Below are 13,240 nucleotides of genomic sequence, written 5' to 3'. Positions count from 1 at the left end.
CAGTGCCCGGGATGTTTCGGGGTGAGAGGGACGATAAGGATCCACTGTTGTTCTTCCAGACATTGTTCTCTCAAAGAACACATGGAAGACTCAATGAAAGTACAAGCTGTTTTACAGCCCCCGGGGGGGCTTCAGGGATTGCTCATGCAACTGCTGGGGCAGGGCTGAGCCATCTCCTCCCTCCGTGTGGGACAGCACAGGGCCTGGGGCTTCACCAGCTGCTGGAGGGATGGAGACAGGTAAAGCTGCGCCAGGAGCTTGACTGGTAAAGGATAAATCCCGTGTCCCCCCCCTCCGTGGTGCTCACCAGGAGGAGATGCATTTTCATCAGCTGCTGCAAACCCCGAACGCGCCGCAGCTGATGCAGGCGTGGGTTGTTAATAAGGAGTGCCACCAACGCAGCGCCGCCGTGGGGAGGAATCTGTTTATTTTAAGATACACTTTGTTTCCGAAGAAGGATATTTTAGCAGCCTGCAACAGAAATGTGAACCAGACGGTTAACCTGCCCGCTCGGCCTTGGCCAGCCTTGCCGATGCTCACACAAGTTTCTTGGGATAGAAAAAAAAAAAGGTCCAAAATCCAAACTGTACACCTTTTTACAGGGCGCTTGGCCGGGCTCACTTTTTTCACTGCTGTACAAAGCTTGGGGTAACGAAGTGCAGTTGTGTTCAGAGCCAACGCACCATCCTAGGCCGCTAATGAAGATAAAATAAAAGCTGCAGTGAGCGGAAGCTGAACAGATACACAGGCAAATTAAGCTTATTGTGTTCCTGATACTCCAGAGTGCATTTACCGAGAGAAAGAGGAGCAGAACAAAGACAGCTTGTAAGCTCTCCTGCTCACAGGGCTCCCTTCTTGACACATCAGGAAGCATCTGTCAAACCGAGTGGCTTTGCTTTGTATCAGCTCTATCTTACAATTGACTTTGCAACAGTGCAATTAAATAGCTCACTTACTGAGATTGTGCAACATTAGTGGCTGAGAGATTAATTTTAGGATCTCTCACAGTAACACTACACCGTAATAGCGTGGAGGAACCAGAAATGCACCGGCCAGCCAAAGCGTATCGCTGGTTCCTGCACCTGCATGTCCCTGCACAGCTCCACCTGAAGCAGCCTCTGACAAATGTGCAGGGCTGTGGGCAGCAGCCCCGCAGCAGAGGGCTGGCAGCAGGCACATCTCCGAGGAGCAGGGCGAGTTACAGCCCGCAGCGCCAGCCAGCAGGCGGTGGGGCACTGCAACGTGCCCGGGCTCCCAGGACAGAGCCCGCTGTAGTAAATGGAGCTCTCCTGGCTGACGACACGCACCGTAAAAAAAAGCAGCAGCAGCAGCCAGGGCATGCTGAGGGGGAGGAGGGAATTTAAAACAGGGAGAAGGAAACTCAGAATAAAGGGCATGAGCAGAACTGCAGCCACCGCCACCTCCTGCTCGCAGGGGAGCGTGTGGCAGGCGGACGTGCAGAGTGCCCACGGCCCGGCCTCACGCCGGGGCTGTCAGTCTCCAAAATCCCCAACGGGGCTCCAGCCGCTGAAACCCCGCAGAGCTCATTAGCAGCAAAACAGAGGCACGCTCCCCACACCCCTCTCATCCCCTCCCTGCGCGGGGCCGTGCCCTGGAGTCCAGCTGTGCCCGGAGCAGGACGCGTCCATCCTTCCTGGGTCCTTGGGTCCCTTGCCACGAGCACTACCTCCGTTTTCGCATGCAGGTTTCGAGCCTTCCCAGCTCTTCGTAGGCCTGGTAGAAAACGTTGAAGTCTCTGGCGCTCCAGCCCCGCCAGACAGCCAGGCACCACTCCGTGTTTTCGTTCTCGAAGCAGCACACGACGGTGTCCTTCGCTATGAGGGCAGCATCCACCAGCGTCCTGGGGAACCAAGAGCAGAGAGTGGCATCAGCGCAGGGAGCTCTGCTAAGGCAGCACACCCTTAATCTGGGAGGCACTGGCTCACGAGCTTCCCTTTCCAGCCAGCGAATCTCCTTTTATAAGCTGCAAACCCTTGGGAAAGGAGAGCACAGCAAGGAGAGGAATCAGAAACTACGGCATGGCAAAAGCAAGCAGTTTGGCGACACGAGATTTTGAAAGGGATTGAGGTGCCTGCACAGGAAGACGGGTGCTTAAGTCTGCCACGGCATTTTGAAGTTGCTGGTAATCTCCTGATCTGCTAAATCCACAGACTCCTTCCTGCTGCCAGCTGGGTGTTTGCAAAGTAGCCTGCATCGTGCCACAGCTAACAGGCTGCCAAGAGCTTCTGGGGCCCAAAAGGCCACGTGGAAGCGGGACGGAGCCCACCTCTGCCAGCTCGGGGTACGAGCCCCAAGTCCGGAGCAGCAGGCACGGCTACGACAGCAGCACAGGGACCTGTAAGGTTCGTGTACAAGGAGTGCCACGTGACAGCATCGCTTGTGGGGGTCCTTCCCTTCACAGCCTCCTAGCGCATTTCCTGATCAAGCAGTGGGGACTGAAGCTGGCCCTGCAGACAGCCCAGAAGGAGCTGGCCAGGCAGAAGGTGGTACTTATGGCCTCGCAGGGTTCAAAGGACAGGAGTCCATCCCTAGCTGGACTCTTTCCACCACTCCAATAGCAGATGGGGGAAGACCAGCCCCAAAACATCCCCCAGAAAGGCCCCCAGACCTCGGTGGGGAGCGCTGGCCACGAGGGCTGCGTGGCATCCTTGGCAGCTGGTTTTTATCACAAGCTGCCCTAAAAAGCCATCTCCCTTCCCGTCCCCCTCCACGCAGGGCCTGGAGCTGGCTCTGGGTCGCCAATAAAACTCCCCACGCCCAAGTGAGTAACGGGCTCGGAGGAGGCAGGCAGGATCCTGCGTTCGTCCTGCCGGTGCTGTGGGTGACTCGGCGGGCTGCGTGCCCGACCCGGCCAGCACCCGCGAGCCTGCGACGGCCGGGACACCTTGCCCGGACTCCACACTTCATTTTTTCCCCTATTTCTTTCCACAAACTGGGCGAAGTTAAAAAAAAATGGAGCTAACAGTCACCGATACCTGACTCTCGACTAACCGAGAGACACTCAATTAACGAGCAGAGGGAATGGCAGGAGCGCTTTGATCTCACGCTGTGTTTACCCAGCGGTAATAAATGGTCATTTATAATCCTTAGCACTGCTTAACCTCCATTTGTTTGGACATAAATAGTACAATCCTAGCCCGGTATTTAAGTGATCAGCAGGAACACTCCCATCTCTCCAGCAGCTATTTATTTACTTGGACTCTTGCTTGCTGCATGAAACATTTTAAATGAATGTATGTAACTGCTCCCCCCTGTGCCCCGGGAGCCTTCCCCCGGCCCGGCCCTGCCGGCAGCACAAAGGTGCTCATTTAGAGCCAGAACTTCAACCTGACCCACGTGAATGAAGCCACAGACAGGCGCTGCGCTCTGCATAAATACGCTGCTTGTTCTTGACACAGGGCCCGGGCCTGCCAAGCTCCAGCCATCTCCTGCCAGGTGCCGGTGCCCTCCGAGCGCCGGGAGCCAGCACCAGGCAGGATCAGACCGACACTGATGGCGTTGTGCAAAGCGGTGCTGCCTGTCACCTTACGGGGTGCTTGGTGTCCGTGGCTTTTGGAGCGCTCCAGCCCGTGGCTTTTCAGATGGTGCTGGAAGGAGAAAGGAAGCTCCCGAGAGCCCCTGGAGCCTGCAGAGCCACCCTCTGCCACCCTCGGTCCCCTCGTGCCCCTGGAAACTGGTGCGAAAGGCACCGCCCCAGCCAGCCTCACCCGTAGGGAGCCAGTTCCCCAGCCTTCAGCACAGCAATCACTCTGCCCCGCTGGGTGCCGGATTCCTTCTCCAGTCCGATCACGATGATATCCCCTCCTCTCCTGGAAGAGAAACAAGGAGATTGTACTCATACACTGCAGCGGGGACCGCTGGCAGCCAAGGAAAACCCATGTTAGATATCCATCCTCTGCCACAACCCCTCCCGTAGCTATATGGACTTCTTTAGGAAAGGGGGCGCTGCAATGTGACCAAGTGTGATCCCAAATCTACCACAACGAGGGCCCCTGTGACTGGCAAAATCGCATTTCTGGTGATTTCGATCAGCTCAACAGGAGGCAACGGGACCTGCCAGAGCTGCGTCTGAGCGAGGAAGCTGCCTGCTGCTCTTTGTTTCCTCAGTAGCCAGGGAAACGGGGCGTCGAGTCTCACCACCCACTTTTCCATTCTGCTGAAATCAGTCTCACGAGACATTAGATGTGACCAGTTCTGCCCAACACCAGAATTCTTTAAAAAGGAGTAGAAAAATTGATGTACCGTAGTACTGGGAATGTAATTTCTCAGTGGTACCTTGATTTTCTGGGCAGGTGAATCACACTGGGCATGCCAAAGTTCCCGAATCAGCTGGAGCTCATCTCTCATCCCTCGGCCCAGGAGGGATTTGGATCAAGTTGCTCTGGTAAGCGACCCACTTACCTGGGGATCCATATGAGGTCTTTCACTGCAAGAACCTTGACAGCTTGAAGATGCTGTGCGTTGTCGCCTGCAGGCATAGCATCGTGATCTGGGGAAGGCTTCAGTTCATGAAATTTGTCAGGCTCCTCAAAATCCGTGGAGAATGGTGCGCTGGAGGAGCTCGTGGGTGAGCTGGGCAGGCTGGAGGGGCACCGGGTGAGCCTGGTAGGAGGCGAGGAGGAGTAGGAAGACATGGAGCAATAGTCTGTGAGTGAGTCCTGGTGGTTTAAAATCTGGGTGCCAACCTCCGGGCTGTAGATAATGCTCATGTCCGCCAGCGAGTTACCCTCCAGGGCTTTGGGGTGTATGGGTGCAGTGGCTGGGATGACTGCAGAAGGCTGCTGGATCGTGAACATGTCTCGGAGGGGGCTGCAGTCTCCGCAGAAGTAGCGGGCGCAGAGCTGGTAGGTGGTAACGTGGTACATGACCAGGAAGTTGCTCTTATCGTCCAGGCACCAAACCACCTCCTCCCCGTGGCACTCGGAGTTGCAGGCGATGGACGTGATCACCGACGGCGGGCTGAAGGGCTCCAGCCTCCTGCTGATCTCCATGGTGGAGCAGTCTATGATGAGGATGCCGGGGCCGTTGCTGTACCACACCTCCGCCCCGCTGTTGGTGATCTCCATGGCCTTCACGGGGTAGGGGTTCTGCCGGGGGTCGTCATCGGAAATGTTGAACTTGGACCTGTTCGCCGTGTGGGAGCACAGGTAGGAGCAGGTGTCTGCTGGGATGCCCTGGGCTACCGAAAACACTGCTACGAGGCCATCCGACAAGCCGGCCAGCACCACGTACGAGTTCTGCAAGAAACAGTCGGCAGATTGTCTCTCTGGATTCTTTACCTCCTTCCAACACAAAACCTTTCAATCCCAGAGGCTCTGGCTGCCTCTCACAACCCTATGAGTACACGAGTAACTTACCCCAAATCACTCGGCGATAACAGCAACATAAAAAGAAGTCATTACATGGAAGCTGCTGCAGAGCCGTACTCCTCTCACCCAGTATTACCTCTCTTTATTGGCAAGGGAGGATAGACAGGCCTGGCAGCCAGCCCCGAAGGTTAACAAATTCAAGCTGGAACATGTTCAGAGACAGCCATCACGATCCCAGGAATCCAGCTGTAGGAACCCGGCCCACATCCAGAAAGGAGTAAAGCACAGCGAGGCTATTGCTATCAGGCTAGGTAGGAGAGGAATGGAAGAAATGCAGGAGGAAATGGAAAGAGAGGGAGACAACCCAACGAGAGTATGGAGTGACTGCATCTGATGTCTGCTGCCCTGATAGCTCCGCTCCTCCCAGGGATGTGCTCTCAGCCTGGGAGCCCCGGCAGCTCACGGACATCCCAGCGGAGGGCACGGAAGCAGCAGCTCAGCAAAGCGGCTGCTGAGTGCTGTGAGCAATTCTGCAGGTAGCTAAAAACCTGCCCCCGACTACAGACGTGTTCGCTGCAGGAGCTGAGGCCAGCACTGAGCTCCGGTATGCTGTGTCCTGTGGACGGGGGCTGGCGAGAAGGCCACGGCTCACCGCAGCTCCAGCTCCCTGCAGCAGTGCAAGGAGCTGTTAAACAGACAGGGAAATGGCTCTCTTGGGAATTAACTCCCCATGACCTTGGGTCCGTACCAGAAACTCCCCATCTGTGCAGCAGATAAAACAATGCCTACCTCAAAGGCCTTTATTTCCTCCCCAGGGAGCAATAACTTCTAAGAAAAGCCTCTTTGCCCAGGGCTTTTTCGCTGATACAAACCAAAGCGAACAGAACCGAACAACGCAGCGCTGCCAGCTGACCCGACACAGCCTCACCCCTCCACGGCCCCGTCGTGGCAGAAAGCTCTGCCTCCTGGCATGCCCGGGGCTCCAGCAATGCTGCCTGCCTCTGCGAGGTGGGCTGGAGACCTGGCGTCATCCCTCACTGCTCAAAAATCAAGGGAAAGCTTGTGCCCTTCCAGGGATCTTGGCTGTGCCAGCCCCGTAAGATAGCTCCCAGGCTGCTTAGGTCCGCAGGGGCCAAAATCGGCATCTTGAGTTGCTCTCAGATATCGAGGGGCAGATAGAACAGGGATAAGTATTAGTTTAATTGATAACACTGTTTGCAAGGCTCGTTAAGAGCCTTGGAGTAAACCATACTATCTGCATACGAAGTGTGAGTAAAGCCATCGGTGTGCTGAGCCCATATGACTAATCCAAATCACGGCAGAACTTCCCTGTAATGGGAAAAACTAGAGAAGCAAGTGGAAAGTTGTGAAATGGGACTTGGACTTCAACTCAGTCCAGTCCCAATTCTCTAACAACTAATTAAAAGAAACCCAAGTGGCCTGCAGTGCTCGGTGCCATGGCCCTGCTGCCATGTGGATCTGGTGTGAAGGCTCCTGGATATGCCAGGAGGTTGCATCAATAGGTTGGAACATGGCACAGTGCTTTGCACAAGCTGGGCTTTGGATTTTTTTTTTTCCTTTGGAAAGGAGTTTGATTATTTAAACCAGAACAAAACAAAGCACAACAGCCCACATTTCTCTGGTGGAAATGGTCCAACTTTTCAGTCCAAAGGACCCTGCATAGCGAGTATTTCGTACTAAAAATGGAAAATTTAAATTGAAATGGGAATACGTGAAATTAAAAGATTGAATTTCATTGTTTTAATGACCAGAAAATTGTTGCCGAGTTTCATTATCAGGCGCACTGCAAGAGGGCGAGGAGTTCCGAGATGCTGTGGCTATGCTGCTTGAAGTGCTTACGCTGGCTCGCCTAAACATACTGTGGGTTTGTTGACCTGGACTGCTCCTCGTGTGACACAGAACACTGTTAGTCTTCAGAGTTCTCTGTAATTTTGTCTCACTTGCTTTGAAAATGCTGAATTACCCAAGCATAGTCTTCAAAAAAAATTTTATTTCCTTGATCAGCATCAGCTCGTGTAAAACAATCACGATTCCCTTCTGGATTTGATAGGCCAAAGCCTCCTGCACTGAGAAATCAACACCGCAACCGGGCAGAGCTGCACCAGTTATACCCACTGAGCTTTACTGATTATACCAACCATGCCAAATTTTAGCCTGTCTAGACAACAGTGGAAGCAAATCTGAAAGATGTTTTATGCTTTGGGGCACTTATAACTCATAGGCTCGACTGTCAGGATTTTTTAATCCACTATTACCATCTCTTTGTTTAGGAAAGGGGGAATAAAAGCTCAAAATCCTGAGAAATGCCCTCTACCTGCCATCGCTTGCCTGATGAGGACAAGGAGGTGACACATTTCACAGAAGAGCACTGCAAAGGCCACCCACCCGTGGGTGTTACGGACTCACCAAACTTCATTAGGTGCTGGTGCGGCAGGGCAGCGAGGCAAAAGCTCTCCACATCGGGGTATTACAACAGCGACCAAATGCAGGCAGGGCGGCAGGCTCCAGAAACCTTAAGTAACTTTCTCAGAATTCATTTTCAACATTCGAGCCCCACGAGGAGCCAAGAAAAACACGCAGCAACAAAACTGCATTTGAAGTCTCCGTCTTGCCAGAAGCCCCGCTGTGCCAGCAAGGCAGGCCTCCGAGCAGGGCTGTGACAGTATGTGACGGGCAGCACAGAAGATGAGCTGGCTCCAGACGTCCTGTCCTCAGAGCCGAGGACAGTGCAAGGCTCAGAGCAGCTGGGATGGCCGCAGTGAGCAGGTTAAAATAAAAAAAAAAAGCAGCCCCCAGCACCATGGCCTCGGTCACCTCCTCCCTCCTTCCCCGCGGGGTCTGGCACTGCTGGCACCGAAGGCCGCGGCAGGCCGCAGCCTTTAAATGCAGCTTTTGTTTTCGTGTGCTCCAGGTTTCTGCAGGAGGCCAGAGACTCGCACCCATTCAGATCTCTCTCTCCTTCAGCATTGCTTTGTAAGAGTGCTGCAAAACAATTTAGAAAGCATCGTTTCGTTCTTTTTAACCTGTTTGTGTGCTTGCTTGTTTTTCTGAAAGGGATTGCACTGAAAACTTAATTTTTTTTTTGTCAGAAACGATGATACTGGTGACAGAAACCATGCAACAAAAAAGCTTAAATTGTACAAGACTTTTCCTTGGCGGGTGAGTTTTGGATTCTGGGCCCCTCTCTGCTGCTTTTAAATTTCCATGATGCTTCCTTTGGATGAGAAACCAAGTTTTGGAAACTGTTTCTTTTGGATCAGCCTTCCCAAGGCAGTCATAAAGAATTCCCCTTCCCAGCAACATCCCTCGGCGATTCTCTGACTGCAAGTTACCTCACATCTCATTAGCTAAAGTCTTTCTTCCCAGGGAAATGTGAGCAATTCTCTTCTCCACTGGACAATAATTACCATGCGATAACTTTGATACAACTTGCTAGGCCATACAGTAAGTTTGACAAGTGTAGCTTTCCACTTAGCTTTTTGGGAAGAACTGGCTGTGTTGAAAAATGGTTTAGTTTCTTGCCAGCCTGGTCTGCACATCCCCATGGCTGCTGCTGTGGCTATTTCACTGCCAAATTCATTCATAGAAAGGAGAGAGGAAAAAGTAAGTCCAATAAACTGAGAAGGAGTGCGCCGAAGGGATGTGGATTTCTGGAAGGTTGGGTAGGGTCGGGGGAGGAAGGGAGGTGTCTAGACTCAATATTACTATTGTAGGGCCTGGCATTATTTATGACATTTTCTAGGCAAGCCACAAACTGAAAATAGAAACCAGGAGACATAAAGCCACTCGTAACCCCTGAGGAATGGCTTTGCAAGCTGTGTGACAGTGGAAAAGCTGAAAGTGAAAGGCTCCTTCGACTGTCCTGGACAAAACCTCAGGCAGCACAAAAAAGAAATTTGCCCTGCACATCAGAAATGAAACTCCAAGGTGAAGAAACGCTACAGGTTTGGGAGCCAAAGAAAGCCGACAGACACAGCCTCCTGGTGGGTGAAATTCATCCCTCTGCCAACTTTAGATCTATGCCCTCCTTCAGTCCTACTTACACCATGTTTGGAAGTTAAGTGGTACACCTTACACTAACCATCTGCCTTGGATTCAGTCTGCAGCAGTCTAAGCAAATGAGCCAGAAATGGACAACAATGCAGAACGGAGACATGCTATAAAACAGCTTCATTGTTGCTCTGAGAACTGCTCCATATTGAGCTTTTAGACTTCTAACAGTACACTGGCATTTGCAAAAGCTACAGAGCTACCAATAATGTTGGAGTATAATTATATGTTTTTACTCAAGGTGGCTGTAGGCAAACCGGAGGTAATTTAGCCCCAAACCAGTTTTTATGCATCTCCCAAGACTTGCCCACAATAGGCAGTAATGTCAGACTTCGCTTGCCAGTAATTGGATGTTATCATCTCCAGAACCAGATAGATAGTATACAGCTTTTGTTATTACCCACAGGTGGCAGTTCGTGGACTGCATTTATTATCTAAGTGTTCTCATTCAAAACCAAAAAAAAAAAAAGAAAAAGAATTGTGGCTGGGCCTAGATAATATTTAAAGATGGCTGTGCACACAACAGCATGCACACATGCCAAGAAAAGAGTGAATGCAACAGCTAGGATATACCAGCGTCCTGTGTCAATAGTTAACAAATCTCTATACTAATTATTAGTTCACGTCCCCTCTACTTTCCTTGATCGGCCTAAACCTTGTCTTGCAGTGATGTGGAAACACAGCTGGAAAACTTCCTTGTGGAGGAATTTGATCTATTTTGACTATTTTCCCAGCAGGCTTGGAAGTGCCAGCTCTGGTCCCCGACTCAGGTTCATGCCCACGCCTGTGTCTCTTGCTCTGCTGGCAGAGGCACAAAGACCTGGAAACCTTCTCCTCCCACTGCCAAAACATTCCTAGACATTGCAAAGTCCTTCGATGCTGGCTAGTGACAAGTGGCACTAACGCTCCCTTTCCAAGTAAGAGCTGGGTTCCTCCTTACCTTTTTGACAACAGGCATTACCAGGAAGCAGCTCACAGTAGCAGGAGTGTCTAAACCTTTCTGTGGAGCCTTTAGAGGACACATGCCTTGCAACCCGTACACTGAAATCTTCTGGTCCTGTGAAAAAGCACATAAAATTCAATAAATTTCAATCACCTTTCATGCTGTTTACATTTGATATCTGGACAAGATCAGATTGGTTCCAAAAACAGTTTTTATTTGTGTTTCTCGATATCCAAAGCTTTGTTTTCTCTTTGTTTTCTCTGGAGACCGTCTGCCTTGTCTGTGGGTAGAAACTGGGTACTGCCTTCCCCCGAACGAGCTGTGGGCGATGTATGCACCATCCAAGAGCAACCAAAATCACCACTACAGGTATTTTATCACCACATCTATAAAAAAACTTGACAACTCTGCACAGAACATGTCAGGACAACTGAAACATGTTTTGTGTTATTTTGCATTAATCTGTCAATTCAAGTAAAGCCAATATTACACTGTATGTGGAATTACACCTGCTTTACACCTTGTGTGTCCACTAAACTGAAATAGAACACCTGGTTTGGGGAATATCGACACATTTAATTTTGATCAAAAAGGTGGAAATAAAATGCTTAAAGTTTTCTGATTTATACTTTTTTTATACTCCTTGTTATGGAAAAAATAGGAATATTCGAACTTTGCCTCAATTTGTGAGGACAGAAAATGTCAAATATCTTATTTTCCTACATGGAAGAAAGACCAATACTCTCATTCAGTTCCAGTATCTATACCACAGCTGAGTGAATTAACCAGCACAAATTACTTATTCAGCAAGTGTGGCCTTTTCCTCTCTCTCTGAAACTGAACTTCAGGAACATTTCAATGTGTGTTCAACTATTTTTTATTTGTTTTGTGTCAAATGATTGTGTCAGAACTGGCTGACACTTAACACAGCCGTTTTTGATGGGCAGACAGGGGCTCTGAGAGATAAATCAGCCATGCTCCCTCACTCTTATCTTTTCAGTCACAGTTTTCCAGGATGAATACTAAACTCGGGTACCCATTTCCCACCAACTTTCAAATCCCTCAGGCCTCTTTCAAAACCCCACCCTTAACGCATGGTTTCTTTCACTGTTTCCCTTTATCACTTATAGATAAGGACATTTCCCAGATCAAACCCCCCAGCACAGATATGCTACAACCTGGACAGCTTCATCTCAGGCAGCAGAGGTTCCCACGACCGCTTTGAACACCAGGAGACGTGATTTTGATCTAGGTGTCAGCTAAACAACCAGCAGAAATGATACACCAGGGAACAGCAGATGTGAAGTCACGCTGCTCATCTGAGGTGCCCGTTGTCTCAAACACTCTTAGCTTTACCAATTTAATAGGCCCTTGATTTGTGTCTCTTCTAATGATGCTCCTTGTGAGCAGGGCACTGAAGTGCAGGACATGCTTACCTCTGTGGCAGCCCACAGGGCATTCTGAAATTTTAGCTGGCAGCACAGCCTCATTCCTGGGCAGCTCATCCTCTCCACTTCTATGATTCCTTTCTCTGGATTCACCACCGTGTAGTTTCTGAAAAGAGCAAATAATTTGCTACTGCCAGCAGCCAGCATGCAATCTGCTACAGGATGGTACTCAGCACTTTTAGTCAAGCCGTAACATGATGTGGACAGTGCTACAAGGCTCCCCACCCCTCCAAAAGGTCATCATAAAGGAAGACAAATACAGATGTGCCACAGCTCTTCCTCAGGGGGCAGATATGTGATTGCTGCAGTGAAGATTTAACTCAGCTATCTGACTTTGCACTAAAATGGATTAGGAGCACTTCCATGGTCTGTTACTATAATTCAGCTGCGAGACAACTAGCTCCAGCTGAATAGCAGTAATTAATAGCTGGGAGGTCTGAGCCTTTCTTGCCCATTAAGATTCTCAAGAGAGTATGTGCTCTTTCTCCAAGTCCACTGCCTCAGTATTATCTTGCTTCGTTACTTATTCTAGTACATAAACAGAAGATGACACCTCTTCCACAGAAGAGCAAAGAGCTGTAATCTGATAAAAACATTTATAAATATGACTAATTAATATTTTTGGAACTACAAGGATTTTTTTTTGTTTTGGGCTTGGTGAAGGGTTTGGGTGTTTCAACAACAACTGGATATTCACAATCACATCTGCGAGCCCAGATGTTCTACCAACTGTGGCACAAGCAATTACACATCCTGAAGTCTGTCATATATAAGTAATTTGTTATTCAGCAGTCTCCAGCAATTGGATTGTCCAGTCAGGAAGCAGATTCACTGAGATATATTGCTGTGAATATTTGGACAACATCCATGTATTCAAAATACATCTGCGAGTCCCATGTGTTTCACCAGTTACATCAGGAATAGTTATACTGGCTGCGCTGAGCGACTGACCAAGCACCACAAATAGCAAAGCAAACAGTTCATGAACAAATCCCGTACCTTTCCCACTAGGTTAATGCTTACAAACAATGAATACATTAATACACAATTCAGATCAGTTTGTGAATGTTTCCAAATAAAATGGGGGCTATAAAAATCCGTAACATCCATAAAAATAAACCTAGCTAGCTATGGGTCACATGTGGCTGAGCAGAATACCATCATCTCAGTCACAATTTAATAACATTTAAAGCACATGCCTATTCAGTGTAGCACGCATTTTACTGGAAGTATACACTTGGATGCACACACAGCTTCAGGCATGTGGCTAACTCCTGATGATTTCAATAGGGTTTAAGCATGTGCTTAATTGCTTTGCAGAACAGAGATGGAGCTGCAGTCTCAATTAGGAAAGGTTTAGTGTTAAATGGCCTCATTAGGAAAGGCAGAACACGTCTGTTCTCATGTGCAAATGCTTCATCCTGTGTGTATGAATCATTACACTGCCC

General features: G+C 49.7%; 1 protein-coding gene across 2 annotated transcripts in view; it reads right to left on the bottom strand.

The window, feature by feature from the left end:
• Window positions 1–406: 406 nt before the first annotated feature.
• The window catches only part of LRRK1 (leucine rich repeat kinase 1), a 76,712-nt gene continuing 63,878 nt past the window's right edge, over window positions 407–13,240 (bottom strand). The window contains exons 30-34 of one of the 2 annotated variants that reach the window (XM_035554780.2): window positions 11,781–11,898; window positions 10,342–10,458; window positions 4,423–5,258; window positions 3,729–3,830; window positions 407–1,861 (exon numbers count right to left, since the gene is read on the bottom strand). In XM_035554780.2, coding sequence (XP_035410673.1) covers window positions 1,684–1,861; window positions 3,729–3,830; window positions 4,423–5,258; window positions 10,342–10,458; window positions 11,781–11,898 — 1,351 coding nt within the window. In that variant the 3' untranslated portion in view covers window positions 407–1,683. Of the gene's footprint in view, window positions 1,862–3,728; window positions 3,831–4,422; window positions 5,259–6,643; window positions 8,334–10,341; window positions 10,459–11,780; window positions 11,899–13,240 lie in introns of those variants that run through there. The other variant, XM_035554781.2, reaches the window with a different exon arrangement.

The sequence above is a fragment of the Cygnus atratus genome, chromosome 11, assembly GCF_013377495.2.
Source record: "Cygnus atratus isolate AKBS03 ecotype Queensland, Australia chromosome 11, CAtr_DNAZoo_HiC_assembly, whole genome shotgun sequence".
Taxonomy (NCBI): domain Eukaryota; kingdom Metazoa; phylum Chordata; class Aves; order Anseriformes; family Anatidae; genus Cygnus; species Cygnus atratus.
This window is presented reverse-complemented; position numbering and strand designations above follow the sequence as displayed.